The following is a 27,419-nucleotide window of genomic DNA, read 5'->3' on the forward strand; positions in this document are numbered from 1 at the left end:
ATTATATTACATAATAAAAAAAGCTTATTTTGTTTACTTTAAAATGGTGTATTACAAAAAATTCTAGGATTATTTTTGAATATTTTACGGAGATTATATAGGGTGTATAAAATTTCAGTAAACCATTAATTTTGACAAATTATAAGATATTATTTTTCAAAATGTAATAAGTACTTGCAACGATTTTTGATTTTAGGATTACTTTTTAAATTTCTCATTATAACTTTTTTTTCTTGTACATGAATATACTATATATTGCTCAATAAAGAAGGCTTACTTTCTGTTCTTTAAAATGGTGTATCATCTGTATTTAAATAATGGAAACCGAGTGATTCTTAGATATTTTTTTACCTGTATTATTTAAAATTATTTCTTTTACAAAAATTACATAAACATTAGTCTTAGAAAACATCACTTTAGGTAAAACTATTTAAACGTTGACATTTAAAAATTTTTCAAAAACAAAGTCCATCTCTTCGTTAGCATTAGCTTCACTATCTTCCTCTGAACCTCAGTTATCTTAGAGTTCCCACAATTAGTACCCATGCACATGCACCCTTTGCAGAATATTAAACAGCTAATTCCTATCTTCCTACAACCGCAGTTTTTTGTACATCCTTTGGTACATTTACATGCTATTTTTTCAAGAAAATCTTGTGGTGCAGGAGCTTTGACAGTAAATATTGGAATTAATCCATATTTTGAAGTTTGCCCGGCCGAGTCAAGTGGATCCAAACTATTACCTATAAAAAATAAGATTCAATCATAACACACAATCACATAAAAAAATTATAATGTCAAATTTAAAAAATAATCCTAAAATCAAAATCGTTGCAAGGTTACATTTTGAAAAAGCATATCTTATTCAAAAATATTCCTAGAATTTTTTATAATACACCATTTTAAAGTAAACAGAATAAGCTTTCATTTTTATTATATAATATATACCTAAATGTAGAAAAAAAAGTTATAATGGGAAATTTAAAAAATATTCGTAAAAAATATAAAAACTCGTTAAAAATATAAAATCTTGAAAAAGATAACCACTTTAAAAGAAGTCGTACACTTACGTCGTATAGTACAATCGTACTATTCCTCTTACATGTACCATTAAAAAGTTACAGAACAATATTTGCGAAATAACAGGGAAAATTGCCCAAAATTGCTGTGAGTGGCAAACTTTTAAAAATGATATTTCGAAAACTGTAAATCGTAATGACTTCTACCAAACATTATTTTAAAGAGACAATATGTTAGTTTTTTTTTCTGTGAAGCAATGTCTGTACCTATGTCCCCGTGGACAAAAGTTATGGGACAAAAACAAAATTTCTTTCTTTTGGGTTTCTTTGTGCTTTTTCTTTTTAATATATTTTTGTTTATAAAAAGTATCTTTGACTTTAAAAAGTTATACATATTTAGATAGGAAATTTAACCAGGAATAATTTTTATGTAGACGTGTTTGTACCAAAAGTGCATAGAACACACCCTAATGTAACCTGTGCCCAGGGACTAATTCACCCATTTCTCAAAAACGCACCCCTTTAAATGGTAGCACTCCGCGGTTTTTTCATATATTCATATGACCATATGAAATAATAAAACCCCGTTAACGTTGTAGTTCCATTCTATAGTACATAATCAATAGCATATACGTTTTCAGACCGTTTTTCCCAAATAACTCAAAAAGTAAATATTCACAAGGAAAAAGTTTTCCTGTAGTTGGCTGTATACCATGTAATACAAAAAAACAGTAAAATGTACCTTGTATATAGTGCTCTTAGAGCTTCTTAGCCCTCTTCTTCACTGCTTCGTACTATATGGTATATATACTGCCGTATTTTCAAAATACAATCATTCTCGTCCCGGACGTCGAAGAGTAAGGTCACTGCGTGCACACCCCACTCTTACCGACGAACAGCGAGAAGCCTGAGAGCACCAAGTGCTGAAGAAGCGGCGCACGGTTAGCCCTAAGCTATTAGTTTGGAACCAGTGTGAAAAACCAACGACGCTTGGCCGTGTAAACCAAAAGGTAGACGGATTACTGGGTTTCAGAGGAATACTCTGGCCCTGGGCTCGAGCGAGCACGCTCGCCCCGAACTCTACCTAGTGTTCACATACGGTTACAAGAACAAGTGCGAGTAAGGGGGCCAAACTAACTGCGAAAAAGGCTTTCAACGAGGGACCCACCAGCGGCAGGGTAAACTGCACCCACCAGGTAATTATAGTCACTGTCTTACGCCGGAAAAGCACGGAGGGGTGGACAAGCCACCTTTATCCCTGGGGTTTACCCCCCAGAACACCTTGAGGCTGAGGTGCCCTCCGATCGCTAGACTTGCATCCTCACCCATTTGTAATGCCTTCTTCTGTAAGGTCAGTCAGCTCCACCCGGTCGCTTCGTCCTCGGACGACGACCGCGACAAGCGTTGCCACCACCACCACCACCACTACAGCCAACCAGTTCTCTTCCTTGCATCAGGAAGGCACTGTGCCCCCATCCAGAGGTTACAACCGGCTCACGGCGGAGCTAGACCTCGAGACGCTTGGCGCGGAGATGCAAATCGTCCGCAACAAGTATCGCGAGGCCTACCTTCGCATCGAGCAGGACGACGCCTCCAACCCCCTTCTGCAGCGATATGCTAACGATTTTCCGCCACTAAGAACACCAGCACAGGCTGGTCCTCAACTTCAGAGCGCTCGGAATATTCACGGTGCAATACCAAAAGTCCCAACTCAACCATCAAAACAAGCACCCAAACAATCGAAACAACAATCTTCTCAACAGCAACCCTCTTCTCAACAACAACAAGCAACCATCAGCACTGCAAACAATCCTGAACCCAACGATTTCGTCTTCCAGAGAAGACAAATAAGACAAATGTCTTACGCCAATGCCGCAGCCAATCCACGCCCCAAAACCCAAGCCAGAAATCAAAACGTCATCAACGCCATAAACGATCCCACACTGTCCGAATATCTAATCAAAGATCTCCCAAAAGATCTTTGTAACAAACGTACCTTCTTTCGGCAAATAAATGCCACCACTCTTTTGTCCAACAAAATTCACTCTTGCAAAGTCCTCTCACATGGAATCGCACATCTTCGACTTTTTAATCCTATAAATGCAGGGGATATCGAGAAAGCAATCCACACAGCAACTGGCCAAACCATGGTTACGGTCCATAGCCGTAGCAGAAATGCAAACACTTCCGCAAAAGAGCCCACCTATCTCCTCTGCATAACTGGAATCGACGTGGATTACTCCGAGCAGGAGGTCACCGACTTGCTCACAGAACAGCAATTCCCAGTCGAAAGACTGTGGAGAGTCAAATCCTATAAAACAGGCAAGGACTCCAAAGTGATCAAGGTGGTGACCAAATCCTTGGAAAAATTCACGTCAGCACTGAGCCGAGGCATAACTCTAGATGGCGAGATCTATAATGCCGAACTCCCTCATGGCTCCGACCCTACAATACCCACTCCAAAATATTGCAGCAAATGCTGCATCAACGGACATTCCATCGACGAATGCCCACAAAAAGCATTCGTCTGCCCCCACTGCGGCGGCAACCATAAATCCAGCGCCTGCACCAAACAGCAGGAACCAAAATGCCCGAATTGCGGCGGTGACCACCCCGCATATTCCAACAAGTGTCCTCAAAGACACACCATCCCCTCCGCCCAACATGAAATTCAGCCACTTACGATCGAAAGATCATTCCCCCCTTTCGAACTCCCTACAGAAACAAAAAACATCTTGTCTATTCAGACCGCTCTGTTGCTTAACTTGTTGCCTGAACTTCGTGAGCATATCGCTGCAATCACGGCTAATCTGATTAGCCAAGTCTACGACCACTCGACAGTGGTCCACGGGTACGGGAGCAATGTCACGGTGACATTCCGCTCCAACCACTAAACACCCTCCCTTTATGGATTTCACCCTAGGCACAGTCAACTGTCAGGGTCTCTCCAAAAAGAGACCCCTCATCAAGAATATCCTGTCGAAGCATAACATCCAGATCCTCGCACTCACAGATACTCTGTCGAAAAACGATCCACACTTCGCAGGATATTCGATCATCCATCGAAGCCGCTGTCAGGTTTCACGTGGGAATGGTATTCTCGTGAAACACGGAATACCGCACAACACACACACATTCCCACAAAATTTTCGTCCACCTGATGTGGACTTCCTGGCAATTGACGTGCACATCCCCAACAACGAAACCCTCACGATAGTCTCTTACTACAAACACCCGGGTCAACCACTCAACAGGCATTTGCTAGAGTACTTTTCGAGGCTCGGCAAGGCTGTGTTGATGGGTGACCTAAATTGTAGACATACACAGTTTGGTGATCACCATCAAAACCCAGAAGGCATCCGCCTCACGGATTATCTACTAGACCTTCCCATTTCAAGAATCACCAACACTGAATTCACGTTTTTGAACGCCAATGGGGCCTCTATTATCGACCACATCCTAGTTACTAGTAACATTCTGGATCGGTTCGGGGATAGATGCCACATAGGCGATTCGATAACGTCAGACCACGTACCTCTTCTTGTCGACACCGACATTCTCACTCCAAAACAACCAAACCCTCCAAGATCTATAAGAGACTATCGTCACGCTAACTGGACTGAATTCCAAAACTTCATCACACAAAATCTCCCAATGTTAGGCGAACTCGATACTAACGATAGTATCGACACCAGTGCAACCAATATCGAGAACCTCATCACTGAGGCGATCACGCACGCAATTCCACTCAAACAAATAACTTATACATCACCGGCACTTCCACAATACATCATTGCCAAAATTCAACAAAAACGACGTCTTCTACGTCAATACAAGGCCAACAGAAACCCACTAATCAAAACAGAGTACAACCGAATCTGTGCCAGGATAAAGAGGGAGATATCTGTCCTAACGGCTCGCCGGTGGGAAGAGACTACCTCAAAACTGGACTACAGAGACGGAGGTAAATTCTGGCAAAAATTCAAAGTCCTAACAAAACAAAAATTATCTCAACCATCTCATCTGTTGGTCAACAATCACATAGTCAATTCCCCAGAAGGGAAAGCCGAAGCATTCAAAAATTCGCTTCAAAACAATTTTCAAACGCCAGATAACCCGAACTTTGATCGCATATTTAAATTCAACACAGAATACATTGTAAATGTTACTCTCAACCACCACATTCCAGTCTATGATCCTATCATGGACCCCCTCACAGACAGGGAAACGGAGAGCTTTTGCCAAATCGGCAAAAACAGCGCTCCCGGACCTGATGGCATCAACCGAAGGTGCCTCAAAAAACTTCCAGAGAGTATCATCCCTCTTCTAACTAAAATATTCAATGCATGTCTCAAAAACAGCCATTTTCCTACTCCTTGGAAAGTGGCCAACACCATCATGCTTTTGAAAAAAGGCAAACCCCCAACCGACGTGGAATCCTACAGACCAATTTCATTAATCAATACTCTGGGTAAAGTTCTTGAGCTAATCCTAAAGGAGAGGCTCAATAACTTTCTCGAAAACCACAATATCATACCAAAATTCCAATATGGATTCCAGTCAGGTAAATCTACCAAACATGCATTAATAGATTTCACTACCAAAGTCACTCAAACCATCAACGATGGTTCTATCGCCATAGCCACATTTCTGGATGTGCAGAAGGCTTTCGACCAGGTCTGGCACGACGGGCTTGTTCGGAAACTTCTGGACATCGGGCTTCCATTGCAATTTACCAAAATTGTACACTCCTACCTCCACAACCGTACTGTCAGAGTGAAAATATGCGATCAAAAGTCCACCCCCTTCACTCCACAAGCTGGAGTTCCCCAGGGTTCAGTCCTAGCGCCGCTGTTGTACATCATCTACAACAGCGACATCACTAACCAAAATATCCCAGGTACTCGGCTGTTTCTCTATGCAGACGACACGACTCTGCTCTCAACTACCTCTCGATACAACCCAAGACTCCTCTTCAGAAGAGCACAGGCTCTGCTGGACGGTGTCGGCGAATGGTGTTGTAAGTGGAGAGTCACGCTCAACGCGAACAAAACAACAACAATTGTGTTTCGCGCCCCTACTGTGTCAAATAGAATCATTCGCAATGAAGACGACCAATATCCTCTGAGTTTGTTGGGAGAAAGGCTTGTTGTTAGCCCGACTGTGAACTATTTGGGAGTACTGTTTACCAGGACTCTCAACTGGGACGCAGATCTAAAGGCAACTTTAGATAGGGTAAGGAACAGGGCCAGACTTCTCAACGCTCTCTCGGGAAAAATTGGCAAGACACACAAGAAGACTCTCATTCACACTTACAAGACCTTTATTCGACCCGTCATGGAGTACAAATCATGTATCTACTCTCTTTGCTCAAGACAAAAACAAGAGAGGTTGTTGAGGACGGAGCGCAGAGTCTTGCGTAGATGTAACTATGAGCACTGGCGATATCCCTCAAACGAAATCCATAACATCTCGAACATCCCCAAAATCACCGAGAGAATAAACTCTCTGAACAGGAACTTCACAATCAAAGTAATCAACGGCCCCCCTTCCGACACACAAGAATCTCTCAAATGTTCCTGTTCATCTTCCGGCCACGTACTCTACCGAAAGCCCAAACGCAAAAAGATTCACGTACCGTCCGCTCTAATGCAAACATGCATTGACGAACTCCCGGTAGAGTACGAAAACATCCTTGAGGCTACCCCGTTAGCCTTCCGTACCCACCTCTAACATTTCCTCTTCCTTACCCCGAACAGGGAGAAGTTGGTTTTTTGCGGTTTCCCAACTTCATTGCACAATTATACCTGTTCGTCCCAAGAAAATAGCCGCAACTATTTTCTCCACTCGAACGCTCACTGTCCACGCTGCGCTCAAAGCCACCTCCTGACCGCCGACGAGGGACGCAGGTTCGCCTGTCGTTGTACAATGGTTTCTAGGGAGCTTGGTCGAAAGCAAAGCACGGACAGTACACGTAAATGTCTATGGAACCAACAACAATCCATCAAACTTTCTTCTCTGTTGACTTCTGGCCTTCTGGACAACACCGTCTGGCATAACCCAGGATCCAAGAACACCAGGACACGGCGCTTGCCCCGGTGTGGTTTTCGGACTGTTTGCTTTGCTGCCAACACAATACATTCACCTCAAACCCTGAAGAGGACAAAATCCTAAACGGGGAAGCACATTGAACGCATTTCTTCTAAACATTATCTAGACAAGCAAATCAAACAATGTGGCATGGCATGGCAAAATACAATACATACATAGCATTCATAGTGTCGATGTCGTTTCATTTAATTCAATAAATACAGCATTAGCTACACAACTCGCCACTGCTTTGTTTTTTTAATTCTGGTTTTTCGTTTTAACCCATTTCGAAAAAAATGTGAAAACGTTGAATTATCCACGTCCGTCTGTACCAGGGACATTGTAAACACAACTCCTCCACCATTCTAACAGACAGGATGACAAATGAAGTGTCGAATGAAAGCTTATAATCCAGGGATGGTATTAAAGGCGAGAAGGACTTCCGGTTTTACAGTTGCAACCGGAAGTGCTGTTTTGAAGTCGCCGAAATAGTACAAACGATATATTATTCGACGCGCCTTAGCAAGACGAAAACAAATATATACTTCCGGTTTCACGTCTGTCTGTCTGTCTGTCTTCTGCAAAGTCTTCTCTAAACCTGGAGAGACAGTTCAGACATACAACTCCTACGTTATTACATCGGATAGAATGCCAAATTATGTGCCGAATGAGAGCTTATAACCCAACGATGGTATTAAAAGTGAGAAATTTGACCTCGGACTTCCAGTTCCAGAGTTGCAACCGGAAGTACTATTTTAAAGTCGCCGAAATAGTACAAGCGATGTATTATTCGGCGCGTCTTAGGGAGATGGGAACAAACGTATACTTTTGGGTTTTATATCATATCCGGTTAAAAAGTTTCTAACCGGAAGTGCCATATTTTAGTCGCAGAAATAGTACATGTGATATATCAATACACGCGTATTGAAAAGTCGTGCATGAATCTTGAGTTCCTGTTTTTAACCCATTTCCGGTTAAAAAGTTATAACCATAAGTTTGGCAAAAATGACTCAAAATTAGTGAAATCGTGTATCTATCGACAAAAAATTACACGAAGAGTTCAAATATCGACTTCCGGTCACGTTGGGTGAAAACCTAGGACTTACGAAGTCCAATTACTTGTTTTACTCGTATGACCTTCGCGTATACCTTGGACAGGTATCGTATCAGACAAAAGAAGGAAAACTTACCTCCAAGCATAGACGGATCTCCCGCCAACGCAGCCATACTAAAATTAAAACTTCCCGCCGCCGTGGCAAATAATTTGCTCTCCGTCGGCGTTAAATAAGGACTAATGGCGCTATCGTGGTCGTCATGGTCCCCACCGCCCCCCGAGCTGCCCGAATGCGGCCCGCCATGAGGACCTCCGATGCCTCCGTTATCGTTGGTAACGTCGGTGGAGTCGTTGCTGTTATCCTCTTGGTTGGTGGTACAAAGGAGTTCCATGGGCTCGTTTTTGATGTTGTTGTTGTCGTTGTCGTTGTTGTTCATGCGGGAATGGAGGAGGGTGGGGGACGGTGAGCACGGCGATGCCTCTCGGTCTGTACTGCTTATTCCGTTACCTGTGGGTGTCATAAAACAAATTTTAAATTGTGGAATTTAAGGTGAATGAAAACAATTACTATTTTTAAAAACATTGGAATATCACGAATATTAAAAAGAGTAACAGTAACAAAAAAGCTAATACAATTAAGCAAATTCGACTAAATATCAAAATTCAGTTTCAGGAAGTATTATCAGATAAAACAAAATATCCTTGCTCATAATTAGATAAAAAATAATGCATGATATGCATAAAAATTGCATAAAATGACAATGTAATTTTTAAAGGACCAAACAATACGCTTAATTGAGGTCAAAAAAGGAAACGATAAAATTGGAGAAGCAAATGTAGGAACATATAAAAAGAGAACGGCTTGAGTATATAGGAAAATATTGAATACAGTTGAGTCCAGGAATCTTTGCCTGTGCGTCATTAATACCTGGCGAGATAAAACACATATTTGATAACTCAAATTTTAACCCGTAATAGGAGTAGTAGCTACTTACTGTGGTCGGAAATTCAGTAAGTCGAGGCGAAACTACATCATTTCGAGCAAGTCACGAGACCTCGCCATATTTAACATTTGCTTTACATTAAATGAATACAGATAGTAGTCTCTCGGTAGCCGCCGAAGAGACAAGACGTGCAGAGTGCGGACGAGCAGCAGTAGCAGCGCAACAAGTCGAGGAGAGGGAAGTGCTTTGGTGTAACGTACTTCTTAGTACGGCTGTGAATGTAAGCACAGCAACACTAGAGCGCTCGCTCTCGCTAGACGCGAAGACGTGGAAGCAGAGGCAAAAGCCAACCTCTTGGATGTGGTGAAACTCAGGAAGTTTGATTTCATTGAATTTTCTGAGACATTGCAAACAAGGGTTGGAAAGCAGAATAAGCAATAGCGGGCTCGACGTGAGCCCGCTACGGGATACTCTCTGTGCCTCCGTTAGGAATGGGTACAGTTTAAAACACTGTGCCTCGACACTGCAAGGTGTAGTTATTTAGAATACATCTTGCAGCCCCGGCCCCTAAGGTCAGAGAGTTGAGAAAATCAAGAGGATCCCGTACCTAGTTCTGTCTAGGTACGAGAACTACCGCGCTGTTGTGCAGGGAGCCAACCCTGAAGTCGATGTGGTGTCGGGCCAATCGGCTGAAAAAAAAGGCTTCTTCTAAAAGTTAGGTTACCGCTCCCAACCAAAGATGACACGAGTCAGATCTCGGTCACCCCCCAGATCCAAGGCGCTTTCCCCGCCAAGATATGCAGACTCTAAAGAGTCCCTCCTGTTACAGCACCCTGAAGAGAGCAGCGATGACCACTCGAGCGACCAGGAAGATGGAAAAGACGGTTTTACGATCCAAAATCGTAGAACAAGAAAAAAGAAAAAGAAGTCAAAAGGCAAGGACTCCACGCAGAACGTCGAGACCACCGAGAACGTCACCGAAGCCACCCAGGAAGTCGAGGATTCCCAGAACATCGAGGCCACCCAGGAAGTCGAGGACATGGACGAAGACGTCCCAGGCGCCGAAGGCGGGGGCAATACCAAACGTCAGCGGGTTGAAGAGGATGCCGCCAGCGAAGACGAGCTGACAAGGGCCAACGAAGAAATCAACCGACTCAGAACCCTGATGAAAGAATTTGCAGCAAACGTTGATGCAAACAACAAAAAATATGAAGAGGTGATCGCACAACAGAAGGCAGAGATCAAAGAGCTGAATACGGAGATTCGACGAATGAGCGAAAAGATGGATGCCAGATTCGACGAGTTGATAGCTCTCCAGAAACAACTCGCAAAGAAACCGGAGAAGAAAAACCCCGAAAAGACGGACAAAAAACCACCAGTAGAGCAGCCTGCCACCAAAAAGATGACCACCGAGCAGACTCGACCACCCAGCCAGAAGGCTACCACCTCGACGAAGGAGGCGTCCACCCAACAGAGGAAAAAGAGAAAGGAAGAGTTTCCACCCCTGGTGACACTAACCGACGAGGAAGACGCCACATGGACGTCCAACCAAGAAAAAGCCATGAAACTAGCTCCCCAGGTACAGCTACCCCTCCCCGAAGAACCAGTGCCATCCACGAGCACAGATAGGGACGCGCTTGCCGCTTCCAGTCAAACTGATACAGTGTCAATGGAAACAAACCAAAACGAAGAAGACGCCGAAGAAGCCGTGTTACCTGAAAACCAGGTAACACCATACAGAAAACCGCCTGTAATTAAGTTACAGAGTGTCAGCGAGACAGGGGCTATTCTTACCATAGCCCAGGGCAAAGGCATCATCACCACAAACAAAATCTCCAGAAGTGGCAGAGAGACGCTCATCCAGGCTAAAAGCCCGGATGACTACAGAAAGATGACAAGGATAGTGGAGGAATATGCAGAAGCATACGCCGCCAAAGAGAAAAAGAGGCTACAATGGATAGCCTTTCCACTCGACGAAGACAGGAAACCAAAATTAGTGTTACGAGGATTGCCCACGAATACCACCGAGAAGGCAATCCAAGAAGACATGGCAAACCAATATGGAATAACCTGCCACACAGCACGTAACATGTCTACGAGAGTAGGGAAAAGGAGGCCACTACCCATGTTTGTCATGACACTGGATCAGGAAGACGTGGAAAAAGCAAAGCGGGTAACGAACCTGTGCCACATGAAAGTTGTGGTAGAGGACCTACACAAGGCAGCAGGACCGACGCAGTGCTTCAACTGCCAAGGGTACCATCACGCCCAGAACTCGTGTCACAAGGACCCGAGATGTGTGAAGTGCGGCGAAGAACACCACTCAAAGCAGTGCCAGAGAGCCAGAGAAGTCAAGGCAACGTGTGCCAACTGCAATGGGAGCCACCCAGCCAACTACAGAGGATGTCCTAGGTGCCCAACCTGGGGGAGGCCTCCACCACAGAGGTCACAACAGCGACCACCACCAAACCGAAGACAGCAGGCAACCGGGGTATCCTACGCGCAAGCCACGCAGGGAGACCAACCAGCGCAGAACAACACACCGTCCAACCGACCAACCCTCCCAGACGAAGAGTACCTAGTCAGGATGGTCACAAACATCGTGACTAAGGTAGTCCAAGAGGTGATACTCAGCACCAGGCAGGCACAGAACTAATGGCAGAGAGGGGATACTTGAGGATAGGCTCCTGGAACCCGGGCGGCATAACCACAAATCAGAACATACTAGATGAACTCGCCAACAGATACGAGATGGACATCGTAGCAATTCAGGAAACAAAACTGACCAACAACTTCAACCTAAAGTTTCCTGGATACGACGTATATAGGAACGACCTCACTAGAAGATCAGGAGGAACGGCCATCCTAGTAAAGAAGGGTATTAGACACACCAGTTACACTACTCCACCACTGGTCAACATGGAAGCCACAACAATAGAAGTTAACATGAGGCAAGGCGCAATAAGGATCACATCAGCCTACGTAAGACCACAAGACCCTTTAATGGACGATGACCTAGATGCGTTCCTAAACATCGCCGAACCATCCATCATAATAGGAGACCTGAATGCAAGATCCCCCAACTGGAACGACAGAGCTACGAACAGGAATGGACGACTACTAAACAGATACATAGAAAACAACGAAGACACAATAGCAATGGGCCCAGAAGAACCTACCCACTACCCAGGAAACGCACTTCCGACACACATCGACTTAGTTGTAGCCAAAAACCTAGGACTGCAATCAGAATTAATCACGCTGGACGAAGGATCAACTGACCACCACCCCATCCTATTAGAAATCGGAACATGGGAAGAGACAAACCCGCCAAAAAGAACAAAAAAGAAAATAAAGTGGACTAACTACAAAAGGTTAGTAAGTGAAGGAATAAACATAGTGCCAGTAATAAACAATCCAGAAGAAATAGAAGGAAAAGTCCTAGAGTTCGAAAATATCATCCAAGAGGCAATTAGAAACAGCACAACAGAGGAAGATGTCGAGATATTCATGGGAAGGTTCAAAGACATACCACAAGAAACACAAGAGTTGATAAGGGAAAAAAATAGAGCAAAGAAAACAGCAAAAAGAACAAGAAACAGAGTAGATAAATCCTGGGCAAATATTTTAAATAGGGAGGTCCAAACGGCCCTAAAACTCCACCGTAGCGAAAAATGGGACAACTTTGTACAAGAGATGGAAGAACAAGACTCAAACATGAGAAATGTCTGGAAGCTCCAGAAAATGTTGAGAAGCGACAGGAAACCCATCCCCCCACTACATGGAAGATACGGCATGGTATACACCATAGAAGACAAAGCAGAGGCAATGAGGACTACACTCGAAGATGAATGCAGACTGAACTTCCACCAAGATGAAGACGACGACTTCCTGGAAGAAGTCGAAGAACAAGAAGAAGGACCAGAAGACCCAGAGGACTTCATCCCCCCAACATCACCGGAAGAAATCAATGAACATATCAAAAATAGTTCACCGAGAAAAGCGCCTGGCCTCGACGAAATAACCAACAGAGCCCTAAAATATTTGCCCAGAAAAGCTATAGTGTATTTCACAAATATTATAAACGCAATATTAAGATTCAAGACATTCCCAAACAGATGGAAAGAGGCCCGTGTCATCATGATTCCAAAACCTGGCAAGAATCACACATTCCCACAGAACTACAGGCCAATCAGCTTACTTCCAGCGATCAGCAAGATAGTGGAAAGAGTCATCCTCAGCAGACTGCAAGCGGAAACAACCCGACTAAATATCATCCCAGAGGCTCAATTCGGATTTAGAGCAGAGCACTCCAGCGAACTACAAGTCCTCAGGCTAACCGAGTACATAGCAGCCGGTTTCAATGATAAGCAGTACACTGGAGCAGCGTTCCTGGATGTAAGCAAGGCATTCGACAGAGTCTGGCACAAGGGGCTCCTATTCAAAATGCGGGATTACGGGTACAGCGGAGCGATGACGAGGCTAATCTCGTCGTACTTGGGCGGCCGGAGGTTCAGGATTCGGATAGGACAAGTCCTGTCCGAACTCGGAATCCCGGAGGCTGGAGTACCACAGGGAGCGGTCTTGTCACCCCTGCTGTACACGATATACACCGCAGATGTACCTAGAACACCAGGTACCCTCATGAGCCTCTACGCCGACGATACAGCAATAGCGGCCAAGCATAGAAACGCAGATATAGCAGTGACCAACCTACAAACTGCACTAGAAGAAATTGAAGCATGGTGTATCAAATGGAAGATAGCCATAAATTCAGAGAAAACACAAGCGGTTCTATACAAGAAAGGGAGACAGCAGCCAGAGGAACAATTGAGGGTGCAGAACAGGCCCATCGAGTGGAAAAACGAAGCCAAATACCTAGGAGTCATTATGGATAAAGGATTAACCTTCCAAAAACACGTAGAAGCCACAGTCCAGAAGGCCAACATAGCAAGAGCGAATCTAAGAGGACTCACAGGCAGAAAAAGTAAACTAACACTCAAAACAAGGTTAAGATTGATAAATAGTATAATCCTACCGGTATTAACTTATGCGTCTCTCGCATGGGGACACGTATGTAATACACACAAGAAGAAGATCCAAGCAGTCCATAACAACAGCTTGAGGGAGGCCGTCAGAGTCCCAAGATATGTAGCTGAAAGATTCCTGTTCAGAGAACTCCAACAGGTGAGAGTCACAGAAACCATGACAGACAAGGCAAGGGTCAAATTCGCAGAATTAGAACATCACCCAAATTACATACTGCGAGAGACGCTAAGATACGACGAGTTCCACCGATGGAAGCACAGACGCCCGAAACAACAAATTATAGGATAAACTAAAAGTGATAAGTGATAGTAGTGTGTTCGTAGCTCGAAACAAGTGCCGAAGATAGCGTTACCCACGAAGTCCAAGTACCACGACCACCTCCAAGGTAAGCAAATATTAGAAAATTAGAAGGGCCTTAAGCCCCCAAAAAAATTCATATAAAATAAAAAAATGGCGAAAGCCCCCAAAAAAATTAAAAAAAACCAAAAACACAAAAAAATTAGAGCATCGAGTCATCGGGCGGGGCCCAGCAGGGCCCAACAGGGCTCAGTGGGGCTCGGCACGATGACTCGGGGCCCAAGCAAGCAATTTTTAGTACCGCGGATAAGTTATTAAGAAGATAAAGGCATAGAGCGCATCACGCTGGGCCTAGTTTTTTGCATTCGATTAGGATACCACAGTGGAATCTTATTACCCAGGGTTCCATTGTGAAGAGCATTTGGCTACGATAGTTGTGCCTCCATCGCGCATCAGCGTGCTATGGGGGGGAAAGGGATGGCCTGGGGCATTGGAGCGAGGTGGGGTGATCCCTGTATAACTCGGGTCAAAACACCTCGCCCCAATGACTTGTTACACCCGAATGTACTCCTTCGAGAGGGTGAACAAATCCCACAGGTCGGGTTAAATCAAATTGCTTGCTTGAATGAATACAGATAATGAAGAAATATATCAAGAAAAAGGAGATGACTGGTAGAGTCATGGCGACAATAATTAATACAAGATATTGATGGAAAAAGAGATAGAACTGAAAATCATTAAACAAATAGTAGTAAACAATGGCGATAACGAACAAACAATTAACAAAATTTTAAACCAAAAACTCCATAAGAAAGTCCTGAAATTAGTCTATCCACCACCACAGAAAGAACCCAGTACCTTCTGCTCTACCACATATACTGGCAAGATAACAAAAATAGCCAGATACATAAAAAAGAAAGGAATCACACCAGCTTTCAGAACTAACAACAACTTAAGCAAATATATTAAGAACAATAAGAACCGAAAGAGAAAACAACTACAGAGTGGTGTTTACAAACTAACTTGTGGTGACTGTCCGAAAACTTACATCGATCAAACTGGCAGAACCTTTGACAAACGGATAGCAGAACACAAAAGGGCTTTCAACAACAGAAAAACAGACACTTCTACATACGTACTTCACCTTCTAGATCATAATCATTCTTTTAATGAACAGTTTCAAATTCTGCATATTCAAAATAAAGGCCTTAAGCTATCTTTATTAGAATCTATGGAAATTAATAAACTGAAAAATACAGATATAATTCTGATTGACCAACTCCAGACAAACAGCTCCCCACTCCTCAACCACTTCAGTTAAAGACTTTAAAAAGGCAAACCCATAGTAATCTAAATCACTTGAGAAAGGCACTCTGCCGAAACAGCTGTAGTCACATATTGGTAATAAATTTTGTGGAAGTATAGAAAACAAACGTTTTCAGTGTTTTATTGTTAGATAATACAAGATGTCTTACACACCACTAAGATGACAAACTGATCAATAAGGACAAGATCTAGCTATTAGAGGTTTACAGAATTTATTTATTAGTACAAAATTAATGTATTTTATTTACCTTCTATATCGTTTTTTATTGAATTAAGATTAAGGTTGAGCACGTTGTTCTTCATAGCGCTAGGTGAAAAATCTGCAGGTTGCGTCTGGGGAGGGGGATGCGAATGCGTCGTCGATAGGTTTAATTCGTTATTATTATTATTGTTATTGCCGATAATGTGGTCTGATCTCGCTCGTTTGTGTTCACCTTCGGGATCTAAAGATATCCTCCTTTCTCTCCTATATTGCATTGCCGCTCTCCTGAGCAACTGATTAACGGTGGCACCATGTGGCGGGGAGGAAGGTGATGTGAATAAACTCTCTTCTACTAGCTTGTCTGTAAACGATGGATGGTGATTGGAGATAGGTGTTGATTGATGCTGGTGCCCTCTAACCATACTTTGTACTTGTGCCAACTAAAAGAAGAATTAAGCTATATAACAGAATTAAGCGATTATAGTATGGAGTTATATTTTAAAATCAGTATTTGCAGTTTTAGGGCAAATAATTCAGTTTAAAAACAAAAGGGTACTTATGGATGTAAATTTATAAAGAAACTGTTCAAGAAAATAATATGCTAATAGAGTTACAAACAATATTCGGCAATTTTCTTTAAATTTTCTCACAATCTGCATGTTCAGTGAGAACTGAGAACACCTGTAATTTTTCTGAGTTCAGTTTCCTGAAGATCTAAGAGTATTTTTTCGTAACGAGCATAACGTTGTAGTAACCTTTTTGCTCGCAGTTACAGTTGTCCTGTAATATTTCACCGTATGGTATATTGCACAATGGTTCTAAAGTTCTAATTCGATAAAAGTAGTACTAATTTTATCTCATTATTTAGCAATACTATCGTCAAACTCATAACCAGCAATTTCTATATACCCTGGGTTTTGTTTCCAAGACAAAGTTACTTTGTTGTCCTTAGTCCTTTGTCAGTTGCTTAAGGGGTTACATAGGTCTTGCGGGTAAAAAAGTGACTTTAAAAAAATTCTATCTCGAAAACCAAATATTATTTTTATTTATAATTGGTACATGTAATTAAGGTACTCTCAAAAAAATTTTCAGCCAAAAATATTCATTTTTGTAGAGTTGACTGCAATTTTTCGACAACAGCCCTTTTTTGCGGTGGGCAGCATAACTAAGTCCAGTCTCATCTGAAATCAAAAAATCAAAAAGTTTCTTGTAGTTTAAACCTCTGGCTAATGAATGAACGAAGGAATTTTTATTAGGTGAAGTTGTTTTTGTTTTATAAAAAAAACTACTTTAAAAATGGTCATTTTTGAAAAAATGAGAAAAACTGGGGTCGAAAATGTGTTTAAACTTATGTAAAATCTTAAAATTACATTTTTTAATTCCTTCGTTCATTCTAGCCAGAGGTATAAACTACAAGAAACTTTTTGATTTTTTGATTTCAGATGAGACTGGACTTAGTTATGCTGCCCACCGCAAAAAAGGCTGTTGTCGAAAAATTGCAGTCAACTCTACAAAAATGAATATTTTTGACTGAAAATTTTTTTGAGAATACCTTAAGTACCATACTTTTACATGTTCCAATTATAAATAAAAATAATTTTTAGTTTTCGAGATATAGTTTTTTATAAAGTCACTTTTTTTACACACAAGACCAAACAAGTTGTAGATCTCAGAATCTTCAGTGAAACTCAAATGTCAGAAATAAAAAAATATTTTGAACGAACGGAGACTTTGTTTCAGATACTCTTCAGCATAATAATTTATTAGTAGTACCTATGTACTCTAGTTTATAGAGTATGCTCTTACTAATTAGCTTGCCCTATTTGGAAAATTGTTTGTAGCTAATTTCATTGGCAGCTTTGACATTCTTCAGGACATTCTCATACTTTCCTCGCTAGCTTCCTTCTGCATTTTTCTCGTTCCTCTCCTATCGGAGATTGCATATCGTCAAGGCTATTCGAACTTTGTTCACAGTTTTTCTAAACAGTTCGTTTGGGGTGCAACGAAACCACTCTCATCCAGGCAGGACATTCTTCTGCGGCCCGGATTCCTTCGTCATTCAATCTTTCCCTGCATTGTATTTTGTGATTTGTATTTTTGTTCCCGCATTAGATAGCCCAAATATTCCAATTTTCTTTTTTTATGGTAAGTATTACTTCAGAACTTTTGTCCATTCGCCGTAATACTTCTTCATTTGTGATTCGTTATTTAGTCCAGGGCGCATCTGTTTTGAGATGGACGTTGAGAGGTAACTCCTATTTTTTTGCAGAGATTGCTTGGAATTAACTCATATAATAATAATTGAGTTATCCTCCCACTCAAAAAGGTCCGGCACATTGTTTAAATAATCTAAATTTCAAAAAATGAAGGAAAAATTCGATTTTTTCTTCGTTTTTTGATTATAACTTTGAAAGTATTCACTTCCGAGAAAAGTTGCACTGACATAAAAGTTGCACAATTCAATTTTCTATAACAGAGGATTGGGTAAAAATTTAGAAAATTGTCACCCTTGTTGCAAAATAACAATAATTGCGAAAAAAACCATAAAAAAACAAGTATTTGCATTTTACATTTTTCAACCATTTATACTAAACTTAAAACGTTCGTATTTTACCCAGAAAAACGCTATGATATAATAAAACAACACTGTAAATTTCATTAACATCAGTTCAATAGATTTTGCAAAATAAATTTTGCAATGCAGCTTTCGCAAAAAAAAATCATTTTTTTAAAATGTTGGAGGACTGAACACAAAGCAGATAGCAAGTTGATTTTTTTTTACATATAGAAGAGAACTCTACCTTTCATGTGCAGTTTGCAAAATTAAAATCGGTTAACTACCCCGGCGTCAGGAATTTTTTTAAATAAACATTAATTTTGGTGCTACGCGGAGGACAGCGGTGCTCGATTCACAAAAGTTGATTTCCACCAAAAGTTCTTTCAATTTTTATCTAATATATTATTTTCTTACTCTGTATTTTGTTGTATTTTAATACTTTAATTCCACAAAAATCAAACAATTGCATATGTTTAAAAATAATAAACTTTTATTCTCTAAGTTAAAATATATGAACAAAGAAAGTTTTCGCTAAAAGAATGTAATTTTTAAGGACAAAGTATGTGTTTTTATTTTGCAATAAACAAATTTATTTATTTATATCAAAATGTACTAAAAACTAAAATTTATCAATCATTATCAAAGGTCAGTGGAATGCCCAATCAGAGCACAGGTATCCGCTGTCCTGCGCGTAGCACCAAAAATTAATGTTTATTTCAAAAAATTCCTGACCCCGCGGTACTTAACCGATTTTAATTTTGCAAATTGCAAACGAAAGGTACGGTAATCTTCTATAAGCAAAAAAAATTCAACTTGCTGTCTGCTTTATTTTCGGTCCTGCAACATTTTGAAAAAATGATTTTTTTTGAGAAAGCTGGTTTGCAAAACTTATTTTGCAAAATCTGTTAAAACCGATCTTAATGAAATTTACAGTATTGTTTTACCATATCATAAAGTTTCTAGGGGTGAAATATGAAGGACCTTAGTGTAGCATAAATGGATGAAAAAAGTAAAATGCGAATACATGTTTTTATGTTTTATTTCGAATTGCTATTTTGCAAAAAGGGTGACAATTTTTTAAATTTGTAGCTAATCCTATTCTGTTGGAAATTTAATTACGCAACTTTTATGTTAGTGCAACTTTCCTCGGAAATGAATACTTTTAAAGTTACCATCAAAAAACGAAGAAAACAATCGAATTTTTCCTTAATTTTATAACATTTTGATTATTTAAACAATGTTCCCGACCTTTTTGAGTGGGAGGATAACTCAAATATTTTATAATGTGAGTTATTTTCAAGCAATTTCTGCAAAAAAATATGAGTCACCTCTCAACATCCAAATGTACTAATATTTTTACAGATGCGCCCTGGTCTAATTCGATCAAACCTTGTTCCTTAGTATTCGTAGATCGCACCACATCTCGAAAGTATCAATGCTTTTTATATGGTTCTGTTTGAAAGTCCATGCTTCTACGCCGTGTTGGTGCTAAACACATAATTATGTTCTTAACATCAGTTTCTTCATTCCTCGAAAATGTGCCTAGCAGTTTCAATACGTCTTTTGATTTCTATATCACTTTTCTCATTTTTCGTAGCTCCCGGTTATTTGTAATTCTTCACCATTTGAATGGGGGTGTTATTTTATAGTAATTTCTGAATCATAAATTGGAATTTTATGTAGATACTTAGACAGTCTAAAAATATTTTGCTATGCTTCGTTTCACAATCAGTTATTTTCTTCGATTAATGCAAACGCTTTTTTAATATCAACAGTTACCAAGGTTTATGATTAGTATAAGGTGGTCTGCTTACCTGATCCCGGCCATCACCGTGCTGCTGGGTGAGGCCGCTAACCCTGAGAACTTCGGCAGTTTTGAGGAATGATGACAACGAACGTTGATGGACATTGACTTCTCCATGATATATAAATTCGACCAAGGCGTGGAGATCCGTCCATGCAACATCTTGAAGGACTATTACCGGATGCTTACACGGTGTACTCTAAAAAAAGAGGAAAGAAATGTAGAATAACTTATTGTACAGGCCAATATCATGTTGTCAATAGTTGTATAATTCCAGAACAAAGTCTTTGGACCAATGCTCAATGCCACTTGGTACCTATGTACCACATTATGTGATAGAGCAAGAGCTCAATGTAAAACAGTAATAACAGAATTTTACAAAAAATATTCCAAGAGACTAGAATCTCATCCAAACGAGTTAGCAAGCCTCCTCACTGATGATCATAATTCATAATAATGTACGACACTTGAAGAGATTCAAAATAGTGGACCTAGCAAGAAGATTCGAATAACCTATAAATGCCTATAATAATTAAACTTGTTTTAATTTATTTTATGTAGATTGATCAATGGAGCTCCCTCTACAGGTCAAATTTTAAGTCAAATAATTTAGATACCTATTATTCTTAATTAAGCACAGATTGTAAATATTACAAGAATTAAAAAAACTTAATATTTTTCTTTGTATTTTTGAAGAACTATTTTTTTACCCACTTTTGTTATTTTTTATGCATGCATTTGTTCTTTGGATACTATATTTATACAGGGTGTAACAAAAATACAGGTCATAAATTTAATCGCATATTCTGGAACCAAAAATAGCTCGATTGAACCTAACTTACCTTAGTACAAATGTGCACACAAAAAAAGTTATAGCCCTTTGAAGTTACAAAATGAAAATTGATTTTTTACAATATATCGAAAACTATTAGAGATTTTTTATTGAAAATGGACATGTGTCATTCTTATGATGGTAGCATCTTAAGAAAAAATTATAGTGAAATTTGGACACCCCATAAAAATTTTATGGGGGTTTTGTTCTTTTAACTCCCCAAACTTTTGTGTACGTTCCAATTAAGTTATTATTGTAGTACCATTAGTTAAACACATTATTTTTAAGACTTTTTTGCCTCTTGTACTTTTTCGAAAAGTCAGTTTTTATCGAGATATTTTGAATATTTGTCAAATCCACCACATATTTGTATATGGTTAAGTACGATTATGGAGACTTGGTAATATGGGCTATTCCAAGAATACACGACTGTCTTGGATTATCGCGACAACGAATACTTTAGTGTGCAACATAACAAGTGCGAAAGTAAATGGCTCTAATAATTGTTCCAATAAACAACAATGTATTTAGCAATTTACTTTCGTTCTTCATAATTTGCACAGTAAAAGATTCGTTGTCGAGATAATCCACACCAGTCGTATGTTCGTGGAATAGGGTATATATGAAAATTTATTTATGATTTACATTTTTAATAATATATTGTGAACCATACTAAAAAGAAGCCAAATCTCGATAAAAGGTGCCTTCTCGAAAAAATACAAAGAGGCAAAAAAGTTTTAAAAACACTGTGTTTAACTAATGGTACTGCAGTAATATTTTAATTGGAACGTACACAAACATTTGGGGGGTTTAAAAGAACAAAACTCCCATAAAAATTTTATGTAAACATATTAAAAAATAAGCCTCAACTCGATAAAAACTGTCTTATCGAAAAAATACTAAGAGGCAAAAAAGTTTTAAGAACATTGAATTAACTAATGGTACCACAATAATAATTTAATTGAGACGTACACAAAAGTTTGGGGGGATCTAAGGGAACAAAACCCCCATAAAATTTTTATGGGGTTCACTATAATTTTTCTTTAAGATGTTCCTGCCATAAGAATGCCACATGTCAATTTTCAATAAAAAGTCTCCAATAGTTTTCGATATACCTATTCGAAAAAATTGATTTTCATTTTGAAACTTCAAAGGGCTCTGTACCTTTTTTTATGTGCATATTTGTACTAAGGTAAGTTAGGTTCATTTGAACTATTTTTGGTCCCAGAATATGTGATTTAATTTATGACCTGTATTTTTGTTACACCCTGTAGTATAGGATTTCTCAGCCTCTCTGGGTAAGAAGTTAAAAAAACTAAAATATTATGAAATATGGTATGTTTTCAATATTTTCTGTAAGAAAATCTAAAGGTATTATTTCACACGGTATAGCAGACATATTTTATATTACTGTTCTATTTTTTTATCATATGGCTAGAGACAGATATTTTTAAATATTTTATGTTCCCTACAACTAAAACGCATCGGTTAGTTTCAAATGTAGACTATAAAATCTATTTTTAAAATATTAAAATAAAAATTATCTCATGTAACACTACAAATAGTGCAAAAAATGCTGATCCAGCAGCAGCCTTGCATTTATTTGAAAATAAAATTTGTATATTCACCACTTAACGTCGGCGTCGGCGTCTGTGTAGTTAAAAAATGTCGTGATTTATGCAGTTTTCTAAGAATTGTCTTGCCTAATTTTTTAGTACTCCTAAAAGTTTTTAGGTTGACAATTTTTTGGCTGACGCTTTGATTTCTTTCCGTTGGTCTCATGAGGCATTAAGTTTTAAGGTCTAAATTCATATCTGATTGTTTTTTTTTCTATTTGCTGCTTTTATAATGGCTTAAAAAATATATTAGCTATATAATAATATGTATGGTATGTTAAACAGTAAATGGTTAAGTTCAATTAGTTACCACTATAAACAGCCCGGATTAACCGATAATAGTATAAAAGTCCCGGTTTCAGGTAATATTTATTTTAGGCTTTATTATGGGAGTACCGTCTAGTCAGTGTTAATTGCAAAAGACCAACTCTGTCTACCTCGGTGGCTTATCGCTCCGGGTCGGTCTTAACAATGGGCCAGGTCAGATAAATTTAATAATATTTACGACCGCACTAATTGAATTCAAACCATTTACTGTTGAACAAACCATAATATAATCTACTGATTACAATTCTGTTGATTTCTTAAATTGTATTAAAATAGCATTTCTTTAGAGCTTGAATATGATTCTTTTCAGTTTTCTGTCTTTATTTATTTGGTGCAGCCTCTTTCTTATCTTCAATTTTTTGTATCGCAGATTCTTCTTGTATTTCAATGCTTTGTTTACAAGTTGTCTTCTAGGATTATAGAAGGCTTTAACAAACTCATCAACTCTTCAGGTCGCAGCATTCTTTTGATCTTACTGACACTTACTGTTATACTAAGGCTACAGCTCCACGGGCGACAAATTTACGTTAGCAGTAGCCGTAAAACGAACTTAAGGTTCCGCGGAACGGAATAGGAATAGCCGAACTGAACTGACTACAGGACTTGTGCGTAAGGTCGGTACAGAGCCGAACTGTACCGCTTGGGAACTGTTCGTTCGTCGCTCGTCATGAATCACGGCCTGTCGATTTTTGCGACGAACTAGTCGCATTAGTCGAATTAGTCGCATCGAGATTGTGTGAATGAGGTGATCCTAAAGAGATAAGAAACGTGAGAAACACTGTGTAGTCAACACTTAAATGATAAATTAAATGATGAATAATTTACGTAAACTTCGCGCAAGTTGGTTTCTAGTTGGTTCGTCGCTTAGAATCGTGATGAGTTTGCGATGTCGAACTGTATGCGAACAGTTCGGCTCGTATATGTGTACTTTGTGTACCGACCTTTAGCGTTTCTACTCGTCATAAAATTGGTCTACTATACCTATACCATTTAGCTAGCTACAGACTATGCGTAATTCGTGATGCGAGATTCGCGGGCAGTTCACTAATAGTGTGTAGCGTCTTGCTCGTTAAAAATCGATTCGTAAACAACATGATTCGTGTGTGCACAGTAATTCGCTCTTGTGAGAGGAAAATTAACGAACATCAAAGGCTTCGAATCAACACGAACCCACGAACAATGGAACAATGAATAAATCAGGTATCGCCCATTACGAAAAGAGAAGTACAGATAGTCTGTATGCTTTTTTCGCGAATAACTACGAACTACAACGAATCACGCATCACGAATCGCTAATCGTACATAGTCTGTAGCCAGCTTGATAGACTTTCAAACGCAGAAGCGTATACAAATTTATAGGTACGATCACTTAATACCAAGGAGCGTGAAGCACTAGAGATGCTTTATTCGCAATGCAAATATTGGTCTAAAAAAGTTTTGACCAGCAGAGTTATTTTTGAATGTTTTATAGATTATGATAAGGCATTCGATAACGTGAAGCGTGAATACCTTACATATCTGAAAGGGTTAAGCGGTAAATACATAAGGATTATCAAGAACTTGTATTGGAACCAGTCAGCTCACATAAAAGTCGGAAACATGATAACACCGCATATTCAAATTCTAAAATTAGTCAGAGAGGGGTGTATACTGTCGCCACTCCGGGTCAATTTATTTTTTGAAACCATTTTCCAAGAGGCCTTAGAAAATACAAAAATAGGAATAAATGAGAATGGAAAGCCTATTAATAAAATCCGATATGTTGACGATATGGTTCTCCTTGTCAATTGTGAGAAAAAGTTACATTCCTAATAAATAAAGTCAACAACAAAAGTCACAAATATGGTCTTGGAATAAAAATTAAAAAAAACAAAATTCGTGGTCACCAGCAAACATAATATTATAGACAATGTCAGAATGCAGAGAGTAAATCATCACATAGAATGAATAATTGGTATCATAAAGGATCAATTATTTGGGATGATGGTGACTAAACGATTTTTACACATCGACAAATGTCGGTTAAAAATCAGGGGCGTCATTTGATCTGAAAATGACTGAAATTTACAAAAAATACATCAATTTTCATCATTACATCATATTTAATGTGTTGTATTTATAAAGCTTGTCCCCCCCCCCCCCCCCCCAATCAAAATTTCAAATGACGCTCCTGTTAAAAATGAATACTTTGTTCCAAATAGAGGGAACACATTTTTACAAAACACGAAGGACGAATTTCCAATTTTTGCAAATGAGGTAGCTAGAGCTAGACAGCCAATATTTAATTACTTCTATTAATACAGTGCCATAAATACAAACCATATCAATTGCAACCTGGATTTATCAAAGATATCGTTCGAAAAATTATTTTTATCGAACTAGAGGACGTCTCGTTAATAGTTCAAAGTTAAAAGGTACACAGAAAAAACAACTGTGATAATAATATCTAAATATAAATGTTGCAAATCTGACTAAACTATTTGTTGATTTCCTGTCTGCCGAACCGACAAATAATGGAACTGACCATACCACACAAATTAATATTAGACGCAGTAGGACCAGTATATTAACGGGTAAATACATTTTTAATGTGATGTTTTAATAGCACTGCCAATTTATACCAGTGGCGTCCGTATAAGAAAAGTTTACTTTGTCAATATTGTATTCAAATTTGTATGTTAATAGTCGAGGCATTGAAGGATTGAAGTGTCGATTTTTTTGCAGTAAGACGGATTTTAATGCGGATTGGTGCGTTGGATTCGTGAGAATGTCAGGAAATTTTGTGAACTAATTTAATGAATAAGAAATCTCAAATTGCATTTGTGCATAAGAAAAATGCATTTCAAAAATGCATTTCGGTAAATAGTGGGAAAAATTGACTCGGGGGTTTTTGGGGTCGCTGAAAACGAATATGAGGTCGGCGAGAGTATGCAAACTACCTGGTGCCTGCAGCCGGTGTAGTAAACGTCTTCCTCTGGAGTATTATGGTAATTTGTTAAATAATTGGCCCAAACTTGTAACTCGGGGGGTTTTTGGGGTCGCTGAAAATGATAATGAGGTCGGCGAGAGTGTGCAAAGTACCTGGTGCATGCAGTGGGTGTAATAAACGTCTTCCTCTGGAGTATTATGGTAATTTATCATATAATTAGTTTAAACTCGTTACTCGGGAGTTTTTGGGGTAATCTATTTTCTTCGATGTAACTATAGTGATCGAAAAGGGTGGTATTTTTATTATAAATAAACATAAATTTTTATTATTATAATATATTTATGGTTAAAAAAGTTCATTACACAAAATTTATCGTAATTTATCTTTAAAATTCATTTTCCTCATCATTATCATCTTCTTCTTCATGATTGCCTTCCTCTCTCGAGTCCAATGCAATATTATAACTGGAATTAATACATTATTTTGTAATTCCCATCCCCAATCGGTTGGGTTCATGTTAATGTCCTCTCCATGCAGCCGAATTTGTGTTTGTAAATATGCCCTTTTTAAATGCTGGGTAAATGCATCAACAGATGAAAGAATTTTTCCAATGACAATCTTTTTATTTTTGGCAATAGCCATTAAGTACATTCTGTATCTAGTAATTTTCTCTCAAGGCAAAACCACATTATCCACTTGCGCCTCAATTCAAACTGCTTTAAATGATATGAAATTAGAATTTAGTCGTTGCGATATTTATTTTGAGTGACCCCAAAGACCCCCGAGTAACAAGTTTGGGCCAATTATTTAACAAATTACCATAATAGTCCAGAGGAAGACGTTTATTACACCTGCTGCAGGCACCAGGTAGTTTGCACATTTTCTCCGACCTCATATTCATTTTCAGCGACGCCAAAAACCCCCGGGTAATGAGTTTAAGCCAATTATATGATAAATTACCACAATACTCCAGAGGAAGACGTTTATTACACCCGCTGCAGGCACCAGGTAGTTTGCACACTCTCGCCGACCTCATATTCGTTTTCAGTAACCACAAAAACCCCCGAGTAAGAAAATTGAGTCAATTTTTCCTACTATTTACCAAAATGCATTTTTGAAATGCATTTTTCTTATGCACAAATGCAATTTAAGATTTATTGTTCATTACATTAGTTCACAAAATTTCCTCACGAATCCAACGCACCAAACTGCATTAAAATCCGTCTTACTGCGCCAAAAATCGACAGTAAGGCCTATTTTTGTGCTTCAATGCCTCGACTATAATAAATTTGTATAAATATGACGTATTCAAACATGTTAGCCCAGTAAATGACCATTTTGGAGTGTAATTTTCAGGGTGACGACGGATTTGA

General features: G+C 39.3%; 1 protein-coding gene across 8 annotated transcripts in view; it reads right to left on the reverse strand.

Annotated features, from left to right (window-relative positions):
* The window catches only part of LOC114349408 (broad-complex core protein isoforms 1/2/3/4/5), a 242,775-nt gene that overhangs the window by 57,203 nt on the left and 158,153 nt on the right, over nucleotides 1–27,419 (reverse strand). For all 8 annotated transcript variants that reach the window (XM_028299772.2, XM_028299774.2, XM_028299771.2 and 5 more), the window contains exons 3-5: nucleotides 20,353–20,541; nucleotides 16,028–16,421; nucleotides 8,300–8,671 (exon numbers count right to left, since the gene is read on the reverse strand). In XM_028299772.2, coding sequence (XP_028155573.1) covers nucleotides 8,300–8,671; nucleotides 16,028–16,421; nucleotides 20,353–20,541 — 955 coding nt within the window. The remainder of the gene's footprint in view (nucleotides 1–8,299; nucleotides 8,672–16,027; nucleotides 16,422–20,352; nucleotides 20,542–27,419) is intronic.

Source organism: Diabrotica virgifera, chromosome 1, assembly GCF_917563875.1.
Source record: "Diabrotica virgifera virgifera chromosome 1, PGI_DIABVI_V3a".
Lineage (NCBI taxonomy): Eukaryota > Metazoa > Arthropoda > Insecta > Coleoptera > Chrysomelidae > Diabrotica > Diabrotica virgifera.